The sequence below is a fragment of the Scardinius erythrophthalmus genome, assembly GCF_964197995.2.
Source record: "Scardinius erythrophthalmus genome assembly, chromosome: 14".
Lineage (NCBI taxonomy): Eukaryota > Metazoa > Chordata > Actinopteri > Cypriniformes > Leuciscidae > Scardinius > Scardinius erythrophthalmus.
The window spans coordinates 7,216,358-7,244,265 of record NC_138234.1 but is presented as its reverse complement, the minus strand read 5'-3'; the positions used below and the strand labels follow the sequence as shown (position 1 = coordinate 7,244,265).

General features: G+C 37.9%; 1 protein-coding gene across 1 annotated transcript; it reads right to left on the bottom strand.

The window, feature by feature from the left end:
- Positions 1–161: 161 nt before the first annotated feature.
- Positions 162–12,458, bottom strand: LOC308701411 (uncharacterized protein). The gene is made up of 5 exons (XM_081383683.1): positions 12,039–12,458; positions 9,956–10,262; positions 9,468–9,770; positions 9,020–9,304; positions 162–1,342 (listed from the first exon to the last, which is right to left on the bottom strand). Exons 3-5 carry the CDS (start codon positions 9,754–9,756, stop codon positions 1,335–1,337), a joined length of 582 nt encoding a protein of 193 aa, XP_081239809.1. The 5' UTR covers positions 9,757–9,770; positions 9,956–10,262; positions 12,039–12,458; the 3' UTR covers positions 162–1,334.
- Between the last annotated feature and the right edge of the window lie 15,450 nt (positions 12,459–27,908).

Sequence of the window (27,908 nt, the reverse complement as noted above, 5' to 3'; positions counted from 1 at the left end):
GAGTGAACCAACATCTCTAACACATTTTTTGTGTGTTCATTTAATCAAACAGGAAAACAAAATCCACGTTAGCGTTTCAGTGACTTTCCGAAAGAGGAAATAATATACATATACAGCAATATAGTAATTTTAACATAAAACATGGAGAGACTCTTGAACCTCAGAGTGAGAAAACTTTATTGATAAACACAAACAGACACATATGGAGGATAAAGCATGTTATACTAAATATTTAAAGGTCCCGTTCTATGCCCCTTTTCACAAGATGTAAAATAAGTCTCTGATGTCCCCAGAGTGTGTATGTGAAGTTTTAGCTCAAAATACCCAACAGATCATTTTTTACAGCATATTTAAATTGACATTTTTTGGGGCTCAGAAAAACGAGCCGTTTCAGTGTGTCCCCTTTAAATGCAAATGAGGTGCTGCTGGACGACACAGGGGGCGGAGCTTCATGAGCTCGTGCTCAGTCTGTCAGGAAAAATTCATCTCACGGAATGATGATAATATCAGAAACTCTCAGTAACGGCGTTCATTTCGAGTCGGACAATAATGCCTACAGAGTCAGATTGCTGTATAGAGATGAAACAGGTATGGTTTAGTAGTTTAATTACGGTTATTATAACGTATTTGTCATCTGCTTGTAGGCTGTGTATCCATTATTTATTAATAGCCTACAAGTCTGCTGTCTGAATGATGATCAAACATGTACTGATGAGTTTAATAAAGTTTATTGTACATCACACAAAAGATGAAGCGTCAGTTTTACTTCAGAAAATCACCGTAAGAGCTGAGTAAACACAGTAGGCTAAGTTATAAGAAGTGCGCAAGTAGCCAGTAGAGTTGAGGGAGCATTCCTGTGGGCGGAGGTTAGTCAAGAAACGGTTCTGGTGATGTCACTAATGCAGGATGTAGAGGGGTGTAGTCCAATCGAGACGTTTTTTGTAGTCAACTTCTGTTAAATAAAATATCTCGCTTGGCATTGAACTTTGAGCTTTATAATTTTACAGATATTATTTATGCTCTAACAGCAACATTACACATTAACTTAAGTTTGAAACATGAAATCGCATGCAACGGGACCTTTAAAACAGTCTTTGGAAATCTACAGTATTTATCTTTCAGGATCACAATGAACTCAAAGATCACTTAGAGGAAATATAAATGACAAAATAAAACAACAAATCAGATTATATTTATTATATTATTATATCTGAAACTGTAATAGTGTAAAGCCAGATGCAGTTGTTGTGATCAGATCATCATTTGTGAGAAACAGAATCACAGAGTTTGATGATTGTTCCGTGGTGAAACACGTGTAAATCACCTCCGTCATCTCAGATTCCTGTAACACAAACACACAGAGTCAAAGGAGAAAAATAGTGAGTGTTATGGGATATGAGTCAGTGAGCGTTATGGGATATGAGTCAGTGAGTGTTATGGGATATGACTCAGTGAGTGGTATGGGATATGAGTCAGTGAGTATTATGGGATATGAGTCAGGAGTATTATGGGATATGAGTCAGTGAGTATTATGCCGCCCATTGATCGAATGCGAGACTCCAGTTCCGTTAACAGATGTTTATTACACCATAGAACTAAAAGTTCAGATAATCAAAATAGACAACATTAAATATTGCAATCGTTATATAAATAACAAAGAATACAAAGTAATACTAACCACTTTAGCCTGCTTATCAACCAACGGCAGAGTACTTTTCCAGAAGCAATCTTCAGTCAAAAAATGTATTTTTCAGCTTATACACAGTTTAGTCAGGTCCCAAAATAGATAAATAGCCCTGGATAAGATGCAGTAGGCATTTTTGAGGAAAAGTACTTCAAGTGTTGTTTCTATATGATTTTTAGGTGCTGAATCCATTTCTGCCGTATAACAAGTTGTAAACATCACTGTTTTGGCATAAACAATAAAAACAAAATGGCTGCCAAAAAAAAAAAGTTTTAATGCATTTGTTGCAGTTTAAACATTAAACATTAGAACTAAAACTATGCATTCTCAGAATATTTAAACATGTAAACAATGAAAAAACAACATTAACATGAAAGGGATAGTTTTTAATGGCTGCTGGAATTATGCCAAGGTACACTGGGAAGCATATATCAGTGGAAATATGCAATTATGCCCAGCCCGAAGGGGGGGACTTGGAATACACATGACCCCAGGGGGCTGCATATTGAGAATCACTGGGGTGTCCAGCTGCAGGTGGAATATTTCAAACCCAGGGGTGGCAAGGTAGCTTGCCGAGGGAAAGACACATGCTCAGAGAGGCTTACAGTGGACTACACACGTGGGGGTTGCCCAGAGGCCGTGTTAGGTGTCGCCCAGCCTGCAGATCTACATATGTCTGTTGGCGAGGCGCCATGCGCTAGAGCCCAAGAGGATGCCACACTCCGGGTGGAGCAGGCCGTCACATCAAGGGGGCATGGTCGACCTTGCTGCTGGTAAGCCAAAGCAATGGTGTCCACTATCCAGTGAGACAACCTTTGCTTGGAGAGAGCCTTTCCCTTCAGCTTCCCACCATGACAGACAAAGAGCTGGTCTGAAGTCCTGAAACAATGCATCCTGTCTATGTAAGTATGGAGGGTGCGTACTGGACAGAGCTGTGCCAAGGCTGGGTCTGCGTCCTCCAAGGGCAGCGCTTGCAGGTTCACCACCTGGTCTCGAAAGGGTGTGGTGGGAACCTTGGGCACATATCCAGGCCGGGGTCTCAGGATCACGTAAGAGTTAGCCGGTCCAAATTCCAGGCACGCTTCGTCACCCGAAAATGCCTGCAGGTCCCCTACCCTCTTGATGGAGGCCAATGCAACCAGGAGCACTGTTTTCATTGACAGGAACTTAAGCTCCACTGATTGCAGAGGCTCAAAGGGAGCACTCTGCAGGGCAGTTAAAACCACAGAGAGGTCCAAAGAGGGAACGAGAGGAGGGCGAGGAGGATTCAGTCTCCTCGCTCCTCTCAGGAAACTGATGATCAGGTCGTGCTTTCCAATGCACTTACCATCAACTGCATCATGATGTGTGGCAATGGCGGCACCATACACTTTCAGGGTGGAGGGAGACAACCTTCGCTCCAACCCTTCTTGCAAGAAGGAAAGCACGACACTGATCGGGCCTTTCGTGGGTTCTTTAAGTTTAGAAGAACACCAGTTGACAAAGAGGTTCCACTTCAACGCATAGGCATGTCTCGTGGACGATGCTCTAGTCTAGCGGAAGTGATGGTAGCCACCACCGCTGGTGGTAGGGTACTCAAACCTGCCTCGTCCCATCCAGGAACCACACATGGAGGTTTCAAAGATCGGGACGAGGGTGCCATAGGGTGCCCCGTCCCTGAGAAAGCAGGTTCTTTCTCAGAGGAATTGGCCAGGGAGGTGCTGTCGCGAAGAGTACTAGTTCTTGGAACCAGGTGCGGTTGAGCCAATACGGGGCAACCAAAATTACCTGCTCCTCGTCCTCCCTGATCTTGCGCAAAGTCTACGTAAGAAGGCTCACTGGGGGAAAACGCATACTTGCAGAGGCCCCGCGGCCAGCTGTGCGCCAGTGCATCCGTGCCGAGCGTGCCCTCGGTCAGGGAATAAAACAGGTCGCAGTGGCAAGAGTCGTGGGAGGCAAACAGATCTACCTGTGCGTCCCCGAACTGATCCCAAATCAGATGAACCGACTGGGGATGGAGTCCCCATTCTCCAGCGAGAGGCCGAAACCGAGACATATCAGCTGCACGGTTCAGGTCTCCCGGGATATAAATGGCTACTGTGGCGGTATTGTCTGATCGGACTAATACGTGCTGACCCCTGAGCAACGCACAGAAGCAGTGCAGGGTGAGACGTACAGCCAGCAACTCGAGGCAATTGACATGCCAAAGGCGCTGGGGTCTTGTCCAGGAGCCTGCGGCAGCATGTCCATTGCACATGGCGCCCTAGCCCATTATGGAGGCATCTGTTGATACAACAACATGCCAGGAAACTCGTTCTATGGGCACTCCAGCCCATAGAAAACTGAGGTTCGTCCACGGGGTGAAGGTCTGAAGGCAGTCACTGGGACTCGGAGCGTGCCTTGTTGCCATGCCCACCTCGGGACTTGATCGCGAAGCCAAAGCTGAAGCGGTCTCATATGAAGCAAGACGAGCGACGTTACTGCGGCTGCGGATGCCATATGGCCCAGGAGCCTCTGAAATAGTTTCAGTGGAAACGCACTCTTGCCCTCGAACTGACGAAGGCAAATTAGCAGTGACTGCGCGCGCACGCACATGGCGACCGAGTCGATTTCCATACCGAGAAAAGAGATCCTCTGCACGGAGCAGAGTTTGCTCTTCTCCCAGTTGACTCGAAGGCCCAGACAAGCTAGGTGCCGCAGCACTAGGTCCCTGTGTTCGCAAACCTTGTCTCGAGAGTGAGCTAGGATCAGCCAGTCGTCGAGAGGAACAAGGGCTGCCTCGACAACCTTTGTGAAGACGCGAAGAGACAGGGCTAGCCCGAAAGGGGGAACCGCGCACTGGTATGCCTGCCCCTCGAATTATATATATATATATATATATATACTGGTATGCCTCATTTGCATATGTAAACATGACATTTCAGAAAACTTGTAATACAAAAAATGTCTGTCTCTATGTAAGTGAAAAACTGGAAAGGTTTTATGGTGATATCTATAACTTAAAATTTTTACCCTATCCACCTGTAGTGTTTTGGCTTTGAATAATGCACCTATTGTTTCAATGACAATTACAAGAAAATGGGACCCTTATTTCAATGTTATACGATGGATCCTTATTCAGGAGACATTGAACTTTCTAAAAATGTGGTATAACAACTTTTCCTCAAAAATGCCTACAGGGTTACACAATCTTGAAGATTCGGACCTGACTAGTTGAAGTGAACACCACGAATCATGTATTATAAAGAATAAAAAATGAAACTAGACAGGTGTCACTGCTACATGTGCGCTTGGTCTCTGCGCTTTGCTTACTGAGCTTACCGAAACTTACAGCCGCTACTTCCGGTTTTTTGGCATGTCAAAATAAAAGTAAGTGCACATTTCAAAATAAATTCAAAAAAGCAGCTGCATTTACAAGTATTATGGGATATGAGTCAGTGAGTGTTATGGGATATGAGTCAGTGAGTATTATGGGATATGAGTCAGTGAGTGTTATGGGATATGAGTCAGTGAGTATTATGGGATATGAGTCAGTGAGTATTATGGGATATAAGTCAGTGAGTATTATGGGATATGAGTCAGTGAGTATTATGGGATAAAAGTCAGGGAGTATTTTGGGATATGAGTCGATGAGCATTATGGGATATGAGTCGGTGAGTATTATGGGATATGAGTCAGTGAGTATTATGGGATATGAGTCGATGAGCATTATGGGATATGAGTCAGTGAGTATTATGGGATATGAGTCGGTGAGTATTATGGGATATGAATCAGTGAGTATTATGGGATATGAGTCAGTGAGTATTATGGGATGTGAGTCGGTGAGAATTATGGGATAAACGTCAGGGAGTATTTTGGGATATGAGTCAATGAGCATTATGGGATATGAGTCGTGAGTATTTTGGGATAAAAGTCAGTGAGTATTTTGGGATATGAGTCGGTGAGTATTATGGGATATGAGTCAGTGAGTATTATGGGATAAAAGTCAGGGAGTATTTTGGGATATGAGTCGATGAGCATTATGGGATATGAGTCAGTGAGTATTATGGGATATGAGTCGGTGAGTATTATGGGATATGAATCAGTGAGTATTATGGGATATGAGTCAGTGAGTATTATGGGATGTGAGTCGGTGAGAATTATGGCATAAACGTCAGGGAGTATTTTGGGATATGAGTCGATGAGCATTATGGGATATGAGTCGTGAGTATTTTGGGATAAAAGTCAGTGAGTATTTTGGGATACGAGTCAGTGAGTATTATGGGATATGAGTGAGCATTTTGGGATATGAGTCGTGAGTATTATGGGATAAAGGTCAGTGAGTATTTTGGGATATGAGTCGGTGATTATTATGGGATATGAGTCAGTGAGTATTATGGGATATGAATCGATGAGCATTATGGGATATGAGTCGGTGAGTATTATGGGATATGAGTCAGTGAGTATTATGGGATGTGAGTCGGTGAGAATTATGGGATAAACGTCAGGGAGTATTTTGGGATATGAGTCGATGAGCATTATGGGATATGAGTCGTGAGTATTTTGGGATAAAAGTCAGTGAGTATTTTGGGATATGAGTCAGTGAGTATTTAATGGGATATGAGTGAGCATTTTGGGATATGAGTCGTGAGTATTATGGGATAAAGGTCAGTGAGTATTTTGGGATATGAGTCGGTGATTATTATGGGATATGAGTCAGTGAGTATTATGGGATAAAAGTCAGTGAGTATTTTGTGATATGAGTCAGTGAGTATTATGGGAAATGAATCAGAGTATTATGGGATATGAGTCGGTGAGTATTGTGGGATATGAATCAGAGTATTATGGGATATGAGTCGATGAGCATTATGGGATATGAGTCAGTGAGTATTATGGGATATAAGTCAGTGAGTATTTTGGGATATGAGACAGTGTTTCTTGCATTGAATGATTGTTTTGTATTTGTGAGGCCTATAATGGAGTCTCTGTGTCTTTTACTTTTGTTACGAAATTCTAAAACTGAAGACCAACAAGAGTGACTCTGTAAAACATGTTCAACAACACATAATATACTGCACAATGCCAAATATGATCAACAAGTTTGTGAGCTAGTTTGCAGAACCTCAAGGAGAACTTGAAGAAGGACCTGAAGGAATCTGTGGGTCTGATGTTGTAGCGGCTAAAAAGAGACAATCATTAGAGTGAATGAGTCAGTCTGATCTACAATAAAAGACAGATATCAGCTTAATAAACAAATTCAACAAGATTACACTGTCAGAGAGGTGAATGTCATACTAAAACGATCAAATGAAAGACTAATTAAAAACGATAATGTAAAAAGAAAGTGATTCAATAATTGTGTATGTGGTCTTAAATGAGTAAGTGTTTTGTTTGTTTTATAAATACTTCTGAAATAACGGTGTAAAAATATATGAGAAATTATTCATTTCGTGTAATTTCTGTCTCACCATAGACAGTAACACTGAATCTGTGTTTAGTCTCATTAGCCTGACTTCGTCATACTCATATTCTAGTCAGAATGTGAGTCTGATACTGCTCCATAGGGCTTTGATTATGAGGCGTGTCTTAACCGAACCAGGAAAAAAAAAACCTCTGCATTCAATTGGATAGACCTACAACCAATCAGAGCAACACAGTAAGTGACGTATGTTGAGCGATGCATAGTTGTCAACAGAGCTCAACTGCACACACGCAGGAAGAAGTAGTAAAGTAATGAGTAAAGTAATAATAAAGCACTCCATGAGTGCGACCAAAGGAGAAACCACAATGACCACCACAGGGTTTTCATTGTGTCCCATTTTCTTAGTGACCATCGGAGTCAGCTGATAAATTAAACTTTTGCCGAATCCCGTAGGAAGGACGGCAAACACATCTTTCTGATCGACAAATGCCTTGATTGCGGTTCTCTGTTCGTATTTTTTAATTAATGCGCTGTCGATTTTATTTTATAACAGACGCGATAGCGGAATCTAAACATCTCAATTCTCCTGCTGAAGTCCTCTTTGTTGAAAACCAATTCAACCCAAGCGCTCTTTGGTGACGTGGGTGATTACGTAACCGCAGATCATCTCTCCATCATCGATTAAAGCCCGCCCTGGCAATTTGATTGGCTCGGCCTTCTGGGAGCCGAGCAAAATTACTCCTCAACGGATCGAGTCCAGACCGAACTTCCCGACCAAAAAATGTTGTGGGTGGGGTTCGGGCTGGCACCCAGGCTAACAAATCATTGCATCTCATATTAAATAAAACTATGATTTCCTCATGAAGTTGGTCTGAGCTCCACACAACATCAAACACAGAAAACACTTTTACTTCAGACGAGAATCACGTCACACTGAAACTAATGCTGTTGCTGTTTGAGCTTCAGTGTTTTATAGAACCAACATTTAGAGAGACCAACAGTGAACCAGTCATAGAAAGAACAGTTCAAATTGATTATAAATCAGGTAAAAATTATATATGGACGCTGGTTCATTCATGGGTCCATGAGTTCCTTGTTGAAACATTGAAATTTTGAATCATTTACAAACAGTTATGGCATGTAATGAACCCTCGTTTTCTAAAATCACGTGACTTTAGAAGTTTGATACATGCTCCAAATCACTGGTTCAAAACAAATGATTCACAAAGTTTCAAAGCTTCACAAAGAGTGTTTAGAAAGTGCCCGTCACTACTGGAAGGATTATGTGATTGATTATGAGTGCTTAAAATGGCCGACTCCCTTATCAGTGCTTACATCTGCGTCTCGTCATCGTGGCAGTACAAAAAATGATCAGACAAACCAATGCCGTCTACCCGTGTGCTTCATCGCACATGATCAGACCCCATCTAGAGGCCACTTCACTGCTTAAAGATTCTCCAACTAACTAAACCACACCCACTATAGACCTTATTCAGAGCAGCGCCATGACAGGTATGGAAGCAACAGACTTACCGTGTTTTCAATGGCATCCGCTGTAAAAAGCTGTATGTCTGGAGTTTTTTGTCTACTGAAACTTCTTGGAAGGATATTTTTGAAGTATTTCATTAGCAATACAATCCAAAAACATATTAAATAACAGTACAACCCACTGAAGAGATGTCAAGAGTATGTCTATCCCTCAGCCTCACTTTCATTCCCATTAAAATTCAAAGATGGCACTGATGTGAATAAGGTCTATAGATCGGCACATATGAATCAAGAGAGTGCAAGTCTGTGGTGTGATACGAGAGAAAGTCGCACCTAAACCGAATGTGTGGTCTGAAATACAGCGTTGCTATGGACGAGGACATTTATCAGAAAATATGTGAATGCAGCGATTGACCAATCAGAATAAAATATTCCATAAATAAATGCTAATATCAGTGCTGTGGTACCTGCACATGTGTGACAGAGTGTGTTGATGTCCAGATGTGTGGTCTGGTTGCTGATGGGATTGTTCAGCACACAGCTGTAGGTGTTTTTATCCTGATATTCCACCTCCAGAGGTAGAGAGAGACTGATGCTGAGATCAGACGCACTGATGCTGGACAATACACTGATTCCTTTGTACCAGGAGAGAGTCACATGACTCACATTCACCACTGATGAACACACCAATGAACATGATGATGATGATGAAGATGAACAGTCTCTGCTGATGACAGGAACAGGCAGACGAGCTGAAAAATAAACAGAAATATGATCAAATCTAATAAACCATCTTATATTCGGTTCAGTGTGTTAAGTGAGTTTTATATGGTCTGTCATCTCAAACTATAAATTGATTCAACAAATCAATATTTGAAGAATATTTGAAGGACAGGATAAATTATCTCTACTCACCATAGACAGAAACTATGAATGATTTTGATGTCAATCGTGTTGTAAAAATCAGATAATAAAATACAGTATGTCCAGTTGTGGTGTTTGTGATGGTCAGAGATCCAGTTTGATTGTCCAGCTTCAGTCTGTCTCTGAATCTCCCATCCAGAACATCATCATATACAGTGATTCTGTCGGCCCGTTTATTGATTTCTGCTATTACAGTGCTTTCATTTCCAAACCAGTGAATCACATCATCATCCTTCATTTCAGTAAGACCAGAGTTTAGAGAGACTGAATCTCCCTCCATCACTGATATTTCAACTGTATCATCAAACAGACAGAAAAAAAAAAAAAAAACGGACACAGGGTTTGTCACAAATGGTTTATTCCATTAAATAGCTTAAATTTAAACTATCCTAAAAGAACAAAAATAATCTAAATGGTATATGAATTAATTTAAAATTTGTCATAAAAACCAGGTGTAAATGTTTTTTTTTTTAACTCACCATTGAGATAGAGATAGAAATCAATCTTCGTAAAGTCGATCTGTAGTTGATAAACTCCTTCATGTTCAGTTGTGGTGTTTGTGATGGTCAGAGATGCAGTTTGATTGCTTCAGTCTGTCTCTGAATCTCCCATCAAGAACATCATCATATACAGTGATTCTGTAGGGCCATTTATAGATTTCTACTATTAAAGTGTTTTTAAACCTCCACTGAATCTCAACAAAATCCATTTCAGTAAGAGGAGAGTTTAGAGAGACTGAATCTCCCTCCTTCACTGACACTGCCCTGTCTCCATCAACAAGCTCTCCTGAAGTACAAACACAGCAAGATTCTTCTGTTTAAATGATAGACTTTTAAATAACTTTATGATGGATTACTAATATAAACACTTTGAAATTTACATTTAGAGAACTGATTAATAATTATATATTTGAGATTATTTTGAATAAAACTCATTTACTGATGAAGTTGGTCTGATCTCCACACAACAAACACAGAAAACACTTTTACTTCAGACGAGAATCACGTCACACTGAAACTAATGCTGTTTGAGCTTCAGTGTTTTATAGAACCAACATTTAGAGAAACTAACAGTGAATCTGATGCAGAAACAACTAAAGTCATAACTAATTATTAAAACACATTTAAAACTTACCAACCAGATGCCAAAAACAATCAAGTAATTCAAAATACTTTTACAGCACCTTTCACAATAAATATTCCAGTGCAATGCTTCACTTGAAAAAGAGGTAAGAAATAGCTAAAGTAATGTTAATATTATAAATGTTAAACGACTGACGGTAGTATAACAGTTTTTCAAATTGCTTACACACAATTTCTGAAACCATGGCTCAAGTTTTTTGGAAACTCACACAAAACCACAAAACACGCACCCAACATGCAACACATCAGACAGCTCTTGCAAAATCAAACTCTTCCAAAAATGGTGTTTTTGCGTAGTAACTCTACACACAAACATCAAATGATTAGCCACATACACACCAAACTACACACAGGTGTGAAAAATGTAAAACACTACTCCACTGTCTTTTGCTTGTTCATTGCAGTGAGTGTGCAGGAGTTTGTCACATGTACATGTATACAGTATATATGCATAATTGATGAATGTTACAGTTATTGAACTAAACTGAGTCAACACTGTAGTGACTTGAGCTGAATAATCACTCTATTGGCTTCTAGAGCAGCTTTACAGGAGAATTTGTTTTGAATTTGTTTCTATTGTGAAGCTGCTGTGAAACTGTTTATATTGTGGCTTGTATGTACATTCAATAAACATATATATATATATATATGTGTGTGTTTGTGTATATTCTACACACACACACACACACACACATACTGTACATGCATTCATAAATACATATATGTAAATAAATATATATATATGTTTTGCAAAAAGTTTGTTTTTCAATTTCAAACTGAGTGTAAAGCGTATGATGCTTGCAGTTTTGCAGACTTGGTCTGATGATTAGATACATGAGTGAATGCAAACAATAAAAAAAGAGATTATAAACTACAAAAAAAAAAAAGCCGTTTAGAATTGACATATAGGTTTATTTACTTGATTCATATTCATATGCATAGGAATGCATGCAAATTATGAATGAATGTATTGAACATATGGTTATCAGGATGGCCTGTAAAAATATTATTTGCAGAAAGATTTTTCCAGGATCCCTCTTTTTTTTTTTTTTTTTTTTTTTACATTTTACAGATTATTTGAGGTAGGTGATATATATATATATATATATATATATATATATATATATATATATATATATATATATATATATATATATATATATATATCACCTACCTCAAATAATGCTGAATAATCAATATAATATTGATTATTATATATAATATTATATTATAATATATATATATATATATATATATATATATATATATATATATTGATTTCAAATGTGAGATGGTGCCGCCATGTTTGTTTGCGCCGCAGTTCAAATTGTCTGAAGAGTTTGAATCTGACAGTTATGTGACATCACTGAACATCCCAAATCCCAAATGTGGGATTGTATCACTCAAAAGGTTTACTCACTGTAGACATAGAGCCTGAACCTCTTGATCGCACTGTTGATCTGTAGTTTATAAAATCCATCATGTTCAGTTCTGGTGTTTGTGATGTTCAGAGATCCAGTTTGATTGTCCAGCTTCAGTCTGTCCCTGAATCTCCCATCAGGAACATCATCATATACAGTGATTCTGTCGAACCGTTTATAGATTTCTGCTATTACAGTGTTTTCATCTCCAAACCTCCACAGAATCACATCATCATCCTTTATTTCAGTAAGATAAGAGTTTAGAGAGACTGAATCTCCCTCCTTCACAAACAAATCTTCACCATACACTCCTGAAGAACAGAGTTTTTCACAGATTAAAGCTTTAAAATCACTTGATGTTGGTTTGATGAAGCTTCACTAAAATACTTTTAATCGTGTAAATGTGATGTGAAAATATTCTGCAGAAGTTCAAAGACAAAAGATGAGGAATGAAAATGAGAAATAGTTAAACAGTTTTATATAATCAATAACTGCATTAAACTTTAATCTCAAATAAGAGTGTTTTCTCTCAGCAAAATCACACATTATTTGTTTCTATATGAGAATAACAGTGAATGTTAATCCTTTCTGACTAATTTAACCAGTAATTTATCACATCAAAACAGAAACAACTGAAACCAGAAAAACACATTTAAAACTCACCATCCAGACGCCACAAACACAAACAGAGCAAAACTAATTTGAGAAACATTTTCTTCATCGGTTCACTGAAAAGCCCACGATAGTAACTCTTAATGTCTGAAACACTCAGATTGCTCTGAAAGACTGAACTGAGATATTTATCTGGTTGTGTAACCTCTCACACAGTTTACACTTGCACGTCCATCCTCTTTTACATCACGAAAATCAACAAGCTTTTGCTGATCTTACAATTTCAAATGAATTCTGGCCCTGAATGAAAACTCAAAACCAGGAACAGGCAAAGTTCAGGCGATCAGCAAACAGCTTCTCCGAAGAAAGGCAAAACACACAAGCAGTGAACAAAGTTAAAGTCCAAACCAGTGTAAATCAAGCAGAAATAAACAGGCTTGATAATGTATCTCCATCCATACTAGCGTTTTCAAGAGTTTTCTAAAGGTCTGAAAATGCTTAAATCATCTTTGCATGTGTAAATCATAATACGAGCTCACTGAGACTATCTGGTACCAAGGTCACTCTCAAAATCATCATTCCATGTTTGGTTCAATACGCAGATCATGTTTTGCTGTTTACAGACGCCGCTTGTTTTCTGCAAGATACTGGTGGGGGTTTCTTTATCATTTGCTCCTCTAGTTCAACTGGCTTTAGTCTCTTTTCTAAATATTATTCAACATACATATATTTACTTTAATGTAACATTGTCTATCACAGCATTTCTTGTCCAACTTCACAATCTGTATGGTGTTCTGTATTTTCCTGATGACAGGTAGACGAGCTGGAAACCATGAGAATAGAGATAAATGAGGATGAATGAAGATATTCAAGCAGACGAGGAAGAAACATAGAGAGCAACCAAGTTTATCAAAAGTAGAGCTTTTGAAAAAATCTGAAATAGAAAGTAAAAAAAAAAATCCTGGGTTATTTTTTCAAGCCTGTGCTGGATTGAGTCTTTTTGGGATATTTTTCAGTGTTTTTTTTGTGTTACCCAGCTCCTGGGTCAACTGTAACAACCCAGCGGTTGAGTTATTTATCGAGGGCTTTTTGCATCCTCTTCAGGAGAGAGCAGTTCTCAGTGACATTGAATTAGTGCATTTAAACGGTAAAATACAGGTTTGTGTGCATTTTATTTTAAATATAAAATCGTTATTGGTCTGTAAATCATTTAATTTTATGCAAAAAATACAGAGATGCAACCTAAACAAGTGTCGCATCAGTCTTTTGCATCCTTGCATAAAATAAATGATTTTATTCTGAAAGATATTAAATATTAATGATAAAATATGTCCTCAGAGCTGTTCAGTGTTAGTTTATGGGCAGGTTATGGAGTCAGTCACCGCATCTGAAGTTAGCGATTCCTGCGTAACATAATATCATGCAAATGGAGTTAACAAGTTATCATGCAAACCAGTGGTTGTGTGGAGTATTTTACAAAAGTTTAGAGGATTTAAGTTAATCTGTAAACACTAATTCATGTATGAAGTATAAAATAATTTAGTATTCTAGAAAAAAAATAATCAACCCATTATGCTGGGTAAAATTAGCCCAACATGTGTTCTGTCCTAATATTTACTGGGATAAAAACAAGACAAATTGGGTTGTTTTTAACCCTGTGTTTTTAGTGTAAAAGCTCTAAATGTAAAAGGTAGTCATTTTAAGAAAAAAAAAAATCCATATGATAATTAAGTACTTTTTTAGATTATCTTTAAAGCTATAATAAATAAAACAGGTGAAACTGATTTTTAACTCACCAGAGAGTGAGACAGTGAGAAGGCCTGATAAAAGTATTGGTCTGTAGTTCATAAACTCCAGTGTGTTCAGTTCTGGTGTTTGTGATGGTCAGAGATCCAGTCTGATGATCCAGCTTCAGTCTATGTGTCTCTATTTTTAGAAAAGTTTTCTTCATCAGTTCACTGAAAAGCCCACAATAGTAACTTTTAAAGTGTCTGAAAACACTCAGATTGTCTGAACTGTGATATCTATCCCACTGTCTTTCCTTGCCTATTCGGAGTGGATCAAACTCTAAACACCCGTAGTCATACAGGTGCACAATTACACCTCGGTCCTGGTGTCTTAAACTCCGCTTAAAAGCGCAACCCAAAGTATCACTTCCTCAATTCTCTCAAACTCTTCTAACTAGATAGCCTTAACCAAAAAATAAATCAAATCTTCCTTCCTTGTTAGTTGATTAGTCAGGGATGTCACCGGAGAGTGATTGCCCGCACACTCTCCACCATTAACTATAGGGGAATTTACAGTTAAGACCAGAAGACCAGATATGATGAATGAAGACCAGGAGTCAGAGATGCAATAAACTGAAGAATTTTTTTGCTGAAGATAGTTTACAGTTTCATCAGCAGAAGTCAGCTTCAACACTCAGGAAAGAGTTTGTAGGCCGTTCTGCGTACACACTCAATTCAACAGCAATTATACTCTAACACAGGCCACTAAACTACGTCATTACTTCAGGTTGAATGATTCTGATTGGTTAAGACATAGATACACTTAGAAAATCTCCACATATGGACATACAGTTTAAAGCATATCTTCATTGATTATGGTTTAGGCATGAAGTGACCCACCAAGATTCAAGATTCTAAATATATGTATTGTCATATGCACAGTAATAACTCCTGGTTTCCTATCCTGATCAGTGCAGCTTCCAAACCACACTGTGATCGAACTGTTAATCACACTTTCAACAGAACATCTGTAAAAGTTGCTGAGAATTTCGGTTGCCATGCCAAATTTCCTCAGTCTTCTTATTGGGATTTCCTCAGGAGCTGCTGAGTGTTGTGAGACCAGTGAGATCCTCGCTGATGTAGGTTTGAGGAATTTAAAGGTTTTCACCCTCTCCATCTCTGTCTTGCCAATGTAAATTGATTTATGCTGCTCCTTCCTCCTCCTCCCAGGATCGATAATCATCTCCTTGGTCTTATGTATCTATTAGCAAGGTTTACATATAAAGTGGCCAGTGAGTGAATTCATAGTTAAAGCTAAACTGTAATACTTACAGTTAAAGCTATTTATTTTTCAAGAGTCTTATTTTGGACACTATGGAACTCTAGTTATTAGTGGGATGTTGTTTTATTTGATGAAATTTGTCATGGTCTGTCAAACAACAGCAAATGAGAAAAATAAAAGTATTCCATTTGATGAAAATGTAATTTTGTTTTTATTGAATTTTTATAGAATTGAATTTTCATAAAAAAATTTCTGAATATGAACATGTTTCTTACACTCAATTGTAATGTAGAAACGTTAATTTGTTCGCAGTGTTGTTAGTTACTTCGGAAGCGTACTGCATTCACTTGAGGAAAAAAAATCTACTCTGTTTTTCTGAATTAACGAGTTAATTATCTCAGAATTACAATATAATTTTTCATGGAAAATTTTTTTTTTCACTCTGTTTTTCTGAATTAATGAGTTAATTATCTCAGAATTATGAGAATAATCTTCATGAAAAAAAATATTTTGCTCTGTTTTTCTGAATTAACGAGATCCCTCAAAATCCTGCGAGAAGCTCTCACCTGCACGAAGTAACGCCAGGCCACAGTTGCTGATGCTAATCAGCCTGACCCTCCAACAACAACAACAGTGCCAGGCCTACATGGGTTCAGTGCAGGTAAGATAGCTAAGTTATTATAGTTACATGTTAATGCCAAATGATGTCTGCTAACTGTTCGCTTGACGACATGTAAAACGAGGTTAGAATAGCTGTTTATAAACATGTAACGTTAATGTTACGGGCATATTTTTTACTAACTACGTTAACTTAAGTTACACCATCAACTGCAGTTGGTAGGCTAACTTATGTAATGTTAAGCTAATATTTGTACCGTTAGTCAGCAAAAGGAACCTTAACCCTCTGGGGTCTAAGGTGTTTTTGGGGTCCTTGAGATGTTCTGACATGCCCTGACATTTGTGCTTTTTTCAGTTGCTTATAAACATATTAATGGCAAAAAAAAAATACACACTATTTAGCACAAACAGGGCTACCATAATATGTGAGCAACAAGAATGTACATGTCTGCATTTTTGAGAGAATAATGTTTATGCGTGTTTATTGAAAAAACTAAAAACTAAAGTTTCTGAAATAAGGCCATAAAACACATACTAAATATGTGCCAATAAGACTTTTGTCTAATAGATGTCATTGCCTAGTGTTTTTTCTTCAAAATGATGTGAAAATCACCCTGCCTAATCATTCACATAACACAATACATTGATTTGAATTTTGCAAAGTACTTTCTGTTTGGAAAGGCAATATGCGGAGTGGGCGTCACAGATCATGCATATTTAGTGGTTCACACCTTAGGAGACAATGGGGCCTGCATACTTAATTAGCCATTCATTCAGGTGAGTCACTGAGCCACAAGAATGCAAGAGCAACAGTTGGAAGCATCTCAATTCTTTTTTATTTTTCCACATATTGTGCTTGCAATTTGGCCTATAATATCCAAGGAAAACATGTCTAGTAATTGTGCAGTTAATTCTCATACTGTATTTTCAGTTTTGGAATATTTATCCTCTCCCCAAATTTGTCACTAATAAAACACAATAAAAATTATTTAAAGAAAAGGCTTATATTTACCTTTTAGTAGTTTGTTTACATCTACCTTGTAAATATATTTTTTTATTAAAAAGGTTACAATTACAACAACAATTCAAGTGTAATCTTTCTTTGTAAAAACTAAAGTATACATTTTATCATACATATTTCAAAGTTAAGGATTTGATTGATTATTTGATTACTTTATTTTTGACAAAACATACTATATTTAACATGAGCAAATATTGGCAAACAAAAGCTTATTTGAGTTGGCAGATATTTTATGTCTTGTATGTCTGTAACATAGGTCTTTCATTTTTATTATAAGAAATATAAATGTTAATTTGCAGTTTAATACGTTGCTTATACAAATACATTTTATTTCAACATATTTCAGTCGATTTTTACTCAGTATAGCAATACAGTTTGCTAAAACCGAAACATTAATTCACAAACAGAAACGCCTGACTGTAACGTTGTTTTTATGAAATATTAGGGCATATAAATGTTAATTTTCAGTTTATTACGTTGCTTATACAAATAGCCTACATTTTATTTCAACATATTTCTGTCGATTTTTACTCAGCTCAGTATAGCAATACAGTTTGCTAAAACATCATCATTCATTCACACAGAGACACAATTTAAATTTAAACTGTCTTTTTGCGAGCTGTGATAAACAGCGCGCATCTCTGCGGCTGCCGTTCATTCATTCACAGAAACGTGATTAACTTGAGAAGGAAAAAAAACTTACTACATATTCGGATCCTCTCTCCTGCAATACCCGCACTCTGAGGTAGATTTTCCGTTATTATTATTCCTCACAGCGCTGCCAGATGGTGTAAACACGTAGGCTACAATGATCTGAATAAACTTGTGTTTTCTCGAGTTGATATGGAGGGCGTTCACAGGTTAATTTGCCTCAGTAATTTGCGTTTGAATAGCACACGCTCTCCGTGGGCGGAGTCACATTACATTTGAATGAGGTCTAATTAGCTCGACTGGAATCGCTCTCTTTTAATACAGATTTCACAAGATGAGAATATTTGTTTTTTATATAAATTACCTCATTTTAAAGAAGAGAATTCAAGCTTCATGCCTGTATGTCTGTATGCCTGTTTGACTCAGTATTCGCTGAGTTATTGTTCATTTTCGGACGCGTTTCAGAATGGTCTTCACTGACAGAGAGAAGGCAGAACTAGCATCACGTTTATTTTTCTTTATTTGGCAAAAAGCACAACAGTTTGTTTTTATTGTGAGTATACACAAAAATAATACACATTTAACAGAATCGATTGATGTATGAAACTTGCTTGTAATATCAAAGTCCACAGAGCAAAATTAATTTCTTTTGAACTGAACTGAAAAAAAATCCAGCAAAACGCGTGGGCGCGTTTGCCGACCTCAGAGGGTTAACTTTTAAGGTCGAGGGGATAATTACGTGTGATTTTTAGGAGGAATATTACGTTAACCACCTTCCTTTCAGTTTGTTGGCTAGGATAAGTAAACCACGCTATTTGCTGTAACTTTAGTGCTTAATTTGTAAATCAAGAGGTCCTCGAACACAGAGAGGCTGCTGTCAGGGGGAGGGAAAAAGTCACATCAGAAATCCCCAGTGCATGCAGCACGTTGGACATCACGACATTACATAACAGTGAACAAACATTCAGAACTTTGCCAGTTTCAGAGCCAGCAGGGATAGGCTACTATTTCGATTAAGTTTTGCACGGACGTTTAGTATAGTGTTCAGCGTGCTACACCAGTAATAATGTTGAATATATTCTCACATTGCTTCGGTTCCTTTAGTTGTACCCTCTCTTTAGGTTTGTCACTATGCATATGTGTCCTGTAATTGTTTTATTTGTTGATATTTTTCTAAACTGTGTACTTGATGCATTTAATAATTTGGAAACAAAGCTAGCTTTTTGAAGCTTTCCAAAGCAAGTTATATATTTTTCAGAAACTAGATTCCGGTTGTGCAGTGAATCACAGATAAATGAGTACATATAGCCTGTGTCTCAACACTATTGACCTTGTTCTTGAGTCTAGCCTTCTCTACGATTTGAGTAATGTTACTGTTAAAGGTGAGCACATTCAAAGCTTAAGACAGTTTGACTTCCAAGTGATAAGAAAGGCCTATAGTTGCCTATAGTACTGGGTTGATACATGAAACATCCATTTTTAGCAACATTATCACACTCTTGGCCTTTATTAATGTTCTCGTAAAAAATACCGAAACACATTTTTGAGATATTTAAAGCAATTACACTTTTGAGGGTACAGTTCTAAATCTGTTTATATTTGTGTTGCAACACATATTTACATAAATGCTGCCTTTTTCCGACATTTGTTCAGGGCCAGCTATGGCTACGTCTTCAAATACCCCCCTCCCACAAGATGATGGTCTGTGGATGTTTCTTCAGAGCCGAGAGATTCCTGAGGAAAATATTCAGAAAATGCAGCAAGATCATGTAGGTGACAGCACATTCATTACTGCAATATATTAATTTGAATTGTTTTACTGAATCTCAGCAGATTATACAAGTAATCATCATATTTTGTAACCCTATCACATTTAGTGCCAGTGCTTCCGATTTCTTTTTTATGCCAAGCACACCTGCCTCTCCCAACAATGCATTCATGTCTTCCCTATTCTAGCCCTGTAAAATAAGGTTTATAGGCATCTAGAGTCACTCGATGTAGGATCCATTTGCAGGCTTTATTAAATAACAGGGTCAGACTGGAAAAGTCAAATACCAGCAATATCAGCAGAGCAAAATACACACACAATCAGAGTCCAGGGGCAGGCGGCAAAACAATCAGAGTACAGAGTCCAGGCAGAGAGTAAAGCAGGCAGGCGGCAGACAACGAGAGGTAAGGTCCAGATCAAGTCATAACAGGTAGACAAACACAGGGTACAAACGCTCAGAATTGTTCACTGGGAAAGCAATACATCGCACTGATCACAGCGAGAGCTGTGCTTAAAAAAACCCATTGACGAGCTACAGCTGGACTTGATGATCAGCATCAGCTGCGGGACTGCTGGGAGTTGTAGTGCACATGGGGGAAAGAGTAAATACTCGGGCGAGTTCCTCCCTGTGACACAGGCAAAATGCTGACTTATATGTTTGAAATAATAAATAAATACACAAAATAAAATATTGTGCCCTTACAATTACTGCTTTCCATTTTGTTGTGATTTGATATTGTTTTAAAAGGATGGAGTAATGTTTAGATGCCAGCACAGGCCTTGGTTGGGAGCTGAAGCATGGAATCAATATGGAATAGCAATATTATGGAGTACATAATAGCAGTAATATATGGGAGAAGTGTGAAGACTCAAATTTCATCATTTAATGTTGTTTTTAGTATTATTATTACTATACTTTTTATATACATTCATAATCACTTGTACTCATTGTATTTTGTGAAGATGTGGGAGAAAGAGAGACTTTGGGACTTTGTGTGCTGAGTTAGAGACTGGAATATGCAGTGTTTCACCAAGCATAGTATAAGTGCATATAGTATGAGTGCATCGACACAGAGTGAAAACTTTGCAAGATGGCAGAAAGTGACTGTAAAAGCAGAACAATTTCGGCTTGGTACCTTGAAAGAAAGAACAAAAAACAAGCTAAGCTTTTGAAAAAAGGGCTGGACATAAATGCAACTATGGATGCACAGTTACACTGGTTCGAGTCTCAAAAAGATTTCCAATACTTGCAGCTCATTGGATTGTAAAACAGGGTGGAATTTGTTGTGATATAAATGGTGGTCCAGTTCCACTTGCTGAAGCAATGAAGCCTCAAATTGAAGCATTTAATAAGTTGAACAAAATCATGTCTATTAAATGTTCAGATGGAGAAAATACAACCAATGATGATTCGTTTGATTCAGATTGGACAAATATAATAACTGAAGCGGAAAGAAGATCTGACTGGGGTGATGAGACAAGCGATGACAACATGATCACAGTTGACAAGATCGGTCCTGAATTTTCTTCACCTGTTGTTAAAAGGGAAGATCAAACACAGAGTTTTGGCGAGAATTAGACTCTCTGGTTGAAGCACATCAAATGACATTAAAAGCTCTTAAAATCCCAAGAGACAGCCCAATGGATAAATTTGTGGATTGATGACCAGGGGCGACCCCTGGGTCTTTGGCAAGCATTAGATGTGTTTCGAAAAGAAATCCAAGAAATCTTGGGCAGCGGGAAAATTCTTTTCACATTAGTGACATTGATTAAGCAAAAGGATGATGAATCTCCAGATGAATATGCTCTGCGTAAGTGGAATGCTTACGAGAGATGGGCTCTCTGTGCTAAGAAACAACCGGACAGAGATGATGTGCAGTTCACTGACACACTTTTGGATGGCTTTAGCTCAAAATACCAACAAGCTTTATCACTTGGAGTTAATCCAGGTGAGACATTTGACCAAATTATGCAATGGGCTGGCCGCTTAGAGATGGCTACGAGATCAAACATTGAAGAAGGAAACAAGCCAAATCGAAGAGGAGTGGCGACAGTTCAATACAACATAGACACAGAGAGGTGGTTGAAGATTTGCAGCAACTGTGGAGAGCGTGGTCACTTAAGAAAAGATTGTTGGGCTAAAGGAGGTGGAGCAGAAGGTCAAGGTCCATCATTTAAACAAGTCAGTGTACAAAACCATGATGAAACCTCTCAAGGGAAGACGTGGACAGAAGCACAAGTTTGTCAGCTCATTGAGGGAATTATGTGTAACTGATGACTGGAGGAGCAATTCTACCTCTTGATGCTCCGCCACCTGCGGGAACAGGAGGAGATTCTACTTTGTTCCAAGAGAAGTTACGACACTATCTCACAATGCTGGACAAAGCTACGAAAGACAATAATAAGAAAGTGAGAGAAGCTCAACGGCAATGGGATGAAAAACACACCACTACTGACATTCCACACATTCCTGACTTAGGCAGTTTTGTTATGGTCAAAATGATTGCTAGGAAAGGTTTAGCGTCTAGATAGTAGAGATCATATGAGATACTCTTAACAACTGATGCAAGCGGTATCATTGGTCACAAGTTAAACCTTGCTTAGTGAATGAACAAAATAATCATGGTTAATGGCCTGAGATTGAGCACTGTTCATGCATTAGTTTTAAGATTGGGAACAAAGAAGTGATGTTTAATTATTTCTCTGCTTCCATTTCAGGAATCAAGTTCATTGACATTGATTAGAGATGGTTGTAAGTTATTCTCGATACAAGACATATTGATAGAACCAAGAATGGGAAATTCTGTGTGAAATAGGAGATTTTACACATTCTAAACTACATGCAAAACACAACCTCACAAACAATGAACACCCGCTTACTGATTTTCAACCCAAGGGATAGTATCCTTTAACATCAACATTTATTTTAGTTTGTTGTTTTGTCCTTTGTTTTGTTTTGTTTTCTGTTTCTATTCTTCTGTCTCTATGTTTGTCTTGGTCTGTTTGTACTTTCCTTCACTATCGCTTCATTAGGTGGCCACTGATGGAGTATTGGTGTGGAACTGACTGACGTAGTTCCAGAGGAGGGACTGAAGACTCAAATTTCATCATTTAATGTTGTTTTTAGTATTATTATTACTATACTTTTTATATACATTCATAATCACTTGTACTCATTGTATTTTGTGAAGATGTGGGAGAAAGAGAGACTTTGGGACTTTGTGTGCTGAGTTAGAGACTGGAATATGCAGTGTTTCACCAAGCATAGTATAAGGGGAATACATTCCAACGTTAATGGAAACCATATGTTCTTCTGCTTAATGTATGTGTTCCTATGGTGATATAGTTTTTTTTCCTTGGTCAGTAGTATAAAAACCAAGCTGTTTGTCCGAAAATCAGGAAGAGATGGAAATGCAGAGAAGGTGACTGAGAAGCTGAATTAAGACCTTCGCTTTGTCCATTGTCTCTTCCTCCTATGTCTTATAAACCAAATAAATAAGAGATCTCTTGGCAAAATCACTGGTGTCTGTTTCCATGAAATTAAACAACAGGGGAAAGCAAGATTTTTAAATCAACAAGTGCTTTTCTTGTAACTGAGGTAAATGGTTACATAATTAAAGAGGAATACATGAAAGTAATCAGTCCCCTGCCTAACTTTGATGTCAAGGATTTTCACTGTTAATACACTGTATTTTCAGCATCATTATGTCACTCAAACTTCATTGTTATGGTTACAACCATTTTTTTAGACAGCAGTTTTTGTTTTAAATTACTTAATATTTTAGCTCCTTTTATTCCCATGCAAAAAAAGAAACAAGCAAGTGAAGAAAAATATAAATACATTTCTGATTTGTAGCTACTGCTAATGTAAGAACTGATTTTCCTGCTAAAACAAAACGCACCCTGCAATAAAGCCATAAAATGCCCCCTGGACAGCACAGACAGAGCACAGAACCTTGTCCTGCCCAAACGTATCTCCTTGTCCCTTTGTTTGACTTCAACTCATCCCCCCTCTCCCTCCTCTTCTCCCTCCTCAAGGCACTGAAAGTTCATTAAGAATGTCTATTTAACAAATATGGTGTTTCTTGTGAATGTGTTGTTTTTCCTTTACATGTTTGATGTCATTTTAAAGGGCACAGTGCGACTGGTAAAATGGTCTTAATTTCATTGGAGTCATTGGTTTAATGAGAAAGATTGAGAACTTAGGATAATCTTGTATCTCTCTGGCTGATATCTCTTTACGATATCTCAAGAAACCAGGTGCTACCCCCCTGGGGTACATGGATTGGCCCAACCAACTCTAAACAACATTTGTATAACCCCCTTCTGTTCTGGTCTGGTATTTAAGGCGAGGGAATAGAACACACTGGGGGAATCTTTTACCAGGATCACTCCCCCACAGTAATGTTTCCGTATTTTCCTGTTGGAAAGTCCTGACACATTACTGTGTGTCTTTGTCAGGAAAACATTACTTACTTTTAGAGTAATCTTTGAGTAAATGATGTTATGTCTTTTTGAATTGGCTTTTAATAATTTACTTCTGTAATTGGCATGATACATTTTTACCTGACAAATAAATGTTAACCTTGATTTATTCTGCATTCTTCTGAAATCATTATTTCCAGTAGATTAATGTGTAGTCTGGTGTTTCCGCAAATCTTTGTCCAGGATAGATCAAACTGAAGGCACTTTGAATGGACCATGGGGCACATCTTAGGAGACCTTCTGATTTCTGACTATTCCCTGACTTAGCATGTTGTATGCTACAAATATTATATAAATTACACCTATGGGTCTGTAGTGTGCGACCGCATAGGGTAAAATATTTGTACTACACCCTCTGACTATTTCAGGACTGGCAAGTTTGTGATCGTGAGCGCGCAGTCGCGACGTGACGTCTCAAAGCGACACTAGGTCCGTAATGAACGAATATTGAAAGTATGGGATAATCAGAATAATCAAAGATCTAAATTAATTCATAATCAATATTCATGAGTATTTTCTAATCAGAAATACGATCTAAATTTGATTATCATTTGAAATTGGAGTCAGATTACGCATAGAGCTGAAGTAATACTAAAACTAGGTTCCAATAAATTAAGTGAACTTCACTGGATCGCTGAAAAGACATACACGCTTTAAACCTTCGCCAGGCCGTTGGATTCCGTCGTTGGGCCAATGGATGGTCCTTACAAAGTGGTGACAGTCCCTCCGTGATTCTCCAGGTTGCGAGTGTCTTTTCAGTGAAATATTGGGACTTGCAGCAAATAAGAGAAGTAAGATGTCCTTCTCTTTCTTCAGCCGTTTGGTAAGTCAATTCTCTTTTGCCTTTTAGAAGTGTTGAGGGAAAATTCAGACGCACCTCACATAGACACATTTGTAGAATGGGTCGGCATACCCAGTTAGACCGGAGAACGCAAAATCCGGTGGGGCTTGAGAATTAGATAAAACCACATATCAGGGACATGATAGCGGCAGTGTAGATGAGAAAAGATATCCCTTGCTTTAACTTTAAATACCTCCTTGTTTGTCTATGCAACAAGTGATGAAACCTAAATTGGGATAACATCATCCACATTTTATTCTGGTACTCAACAGAGGGTTGAAAACTAAAAACTTAAATTCTGAGGTAAATAATGTTGTTACATTTAATTATTTGCTTTGCTGCAACAACATTGCAATAATGGAAATAAGAAAATGGTCGCTAACTTGTGAAAAACCTTGTGAATTGATGAGCTAAAAGATAACAAGTAAAACTGTCTCACTTGAATCCTTTGTGTGTGAAGTGTAAAGTTGGACAAAACAGTGTAATTTAAAGTAGAATATTTCAAAAGAAATTATCTGAGAAAATTATCTCAGTCCTAGAGAACAGCTGCTATGCAGAAGTCCTAGAGGCTGAAATTTGGAAAAATACGCTAAATTTTAAAACTGATGCATATAATGACAATTATTGTGTTACTAAGAGGCTTGTAACCAGGCCTGATAGTTTCAGAGGACATGCACAGCTTGTCCTTATCTTATGAGATAATTTAGACAAAGACCTATATGAATTACATCAAAGTAATCATGGTTCTTTGAAAATCTTTTAATAGTGTCAAAAAGTTCATGACTGATGTCCCATATATGGTTTAAACAACACCATTTAAGGCTCAGTCTTATAAAACATAGCTTTTAATTTGGTTTTATACCAGACTTTGCAATCACTGCATTATTGTATGCTTTCGAGGTCTCAAAAGAGACTGATAAAAGCAACAAACCATAAAACAATCTTGGCGCCCTCCATGAGACCTGTTTGTCCAACCTTTATTTCATATTCAAATAAGATTCTTAAAAGAATGCAACTGATAACATCTCAGCCTAAAACAAGATAATTGTGTCCAATTCTAAATTGTAGTCACAAAAATCTTTAAATTGAGCAATGATTTGACCCATGTTTCTCAATGCCTGCAGTCCATTGAATGTTCACAGCATCAAAGCAGCTGTAACTGGTTTCCAGTTTGGTTGTTGCTGTGTACACAATGCTAATGGCAGCACAGCTGGAGCTGCAGGGCCAATCACCTTCTAAAAGATCAGTGAGAAGATAACAAGTCAGTTTGGACAAATTACTCAGTAGAAACCCCCGAGACCAGTAAATAAAATTGGTTTGATTTATACAATTTTATAAAATATAATTTATATTATGACCAGATTGTAATATATATTATATTGTAATGGCCAAGAATGGCTTTAATCTCTTAATGATTCAGCATCGGGTTAGAAGAGGAAAGAATGTTTAATGAGAATGAAACGAATCAGAATGTAGAAAGATGGTACGTGTATGTAGGGAACAAGAAGAAGGAACACTACTAGTGTTGGGAGGAATGAGATAATAGATGGTTAGAGAAAGTATTGGATAAGAAAGGAAACTGAAAGGAAGAATGAATCAGAAAGAACTTCTTTACCTTCTATTTGTGCAAGAATCTTTAATGAGAGAAATTACGATGCTCAGTAAATACCAACTAAAATGATCAACCTGATTGCCATGTCTTAAATATCCATCCAATTCCACAGGATGATTTAATTTTGATCTAACAGATCTTTAACCCAGTAACAAGGGGAGGTACAAATTTAAATTTTCTCTTGCAACAAAACCACAAACGAAGTGGTGCAAGTGTTATCAAACTCCCCTCTGGGGGCTTCAGCTCACATGGAATCTGATCAGGAAAGGTATTTTACTGAACATTTAAGAACAGTTGTGTGAAATGTAAACATCAGGCAGAAAATCTACAGTCTTTATGGACCACAGAGATCCAAATGGTCAAGAGTTGAATGGCACCATAAATTCCAAAGGCCAAACAAACAAGCAAACAAGCACAGCACCACACCTGGTGATCTAATTGCCCTAAACACAGATCTGGCTAGTGTAAATAAACAGCATCATGTAAAGAGATTTCCCTAGCAGACCTGAGGGTCCTAATGCTCACAACACAGCAGACTGTGTGAGTTTAGATGCAATAGCAGTCAGATCTGACCATTATCACGGTTTAATTGACCTTTTCTTTACTAAAACATGATCATGATAATGATGCATGTCTTTGTAAACTAAAACAAATTTTCTTCTAATGGCGTAAAATCTTAACAGATCAAAGCCATCAGTAACAACTGTCTGGCAAAGGCAATCAAATAAATATTGAGATCGACCATCTATCTTAATGCAATTTGTATAAAGGCTCAAGATTAAACTGTGTTTTCCTCTCTAGGTCTATTTCCCTTACAGGCTGACAAATGACTTTCTTTAGAACCAGATTCCATAAGGGTCTGGTCTCGCCTGCCTTAAGCAGGACACACAGCTTTACATTAGGAGATGGGGGTGGAGAAACTTCCAAGGGGCCGCTCACACCTCACAACACTACAGAAGCAGCTCCTGTATGTGGCCTCCCAGTTTAGAACTGGAACTAAATTATGCAACACAGATTATGGTAGGATAAAACACCACCCATCTCCTATCCACAAACATACACAATACACACCATCACTATGGGAATCTTAGAACATCTCTACCTGGCATAGATCATAAGACTATCCAGGCCAAAATTATTCACATCATGCAAATCTACAATACATCATTCACCTTCATACATATAGGACAAGGGAAACTATTTTAATAATTCCTTTTCAGCATTACAGTCTTGTCAACTTCCTGTATGTAAA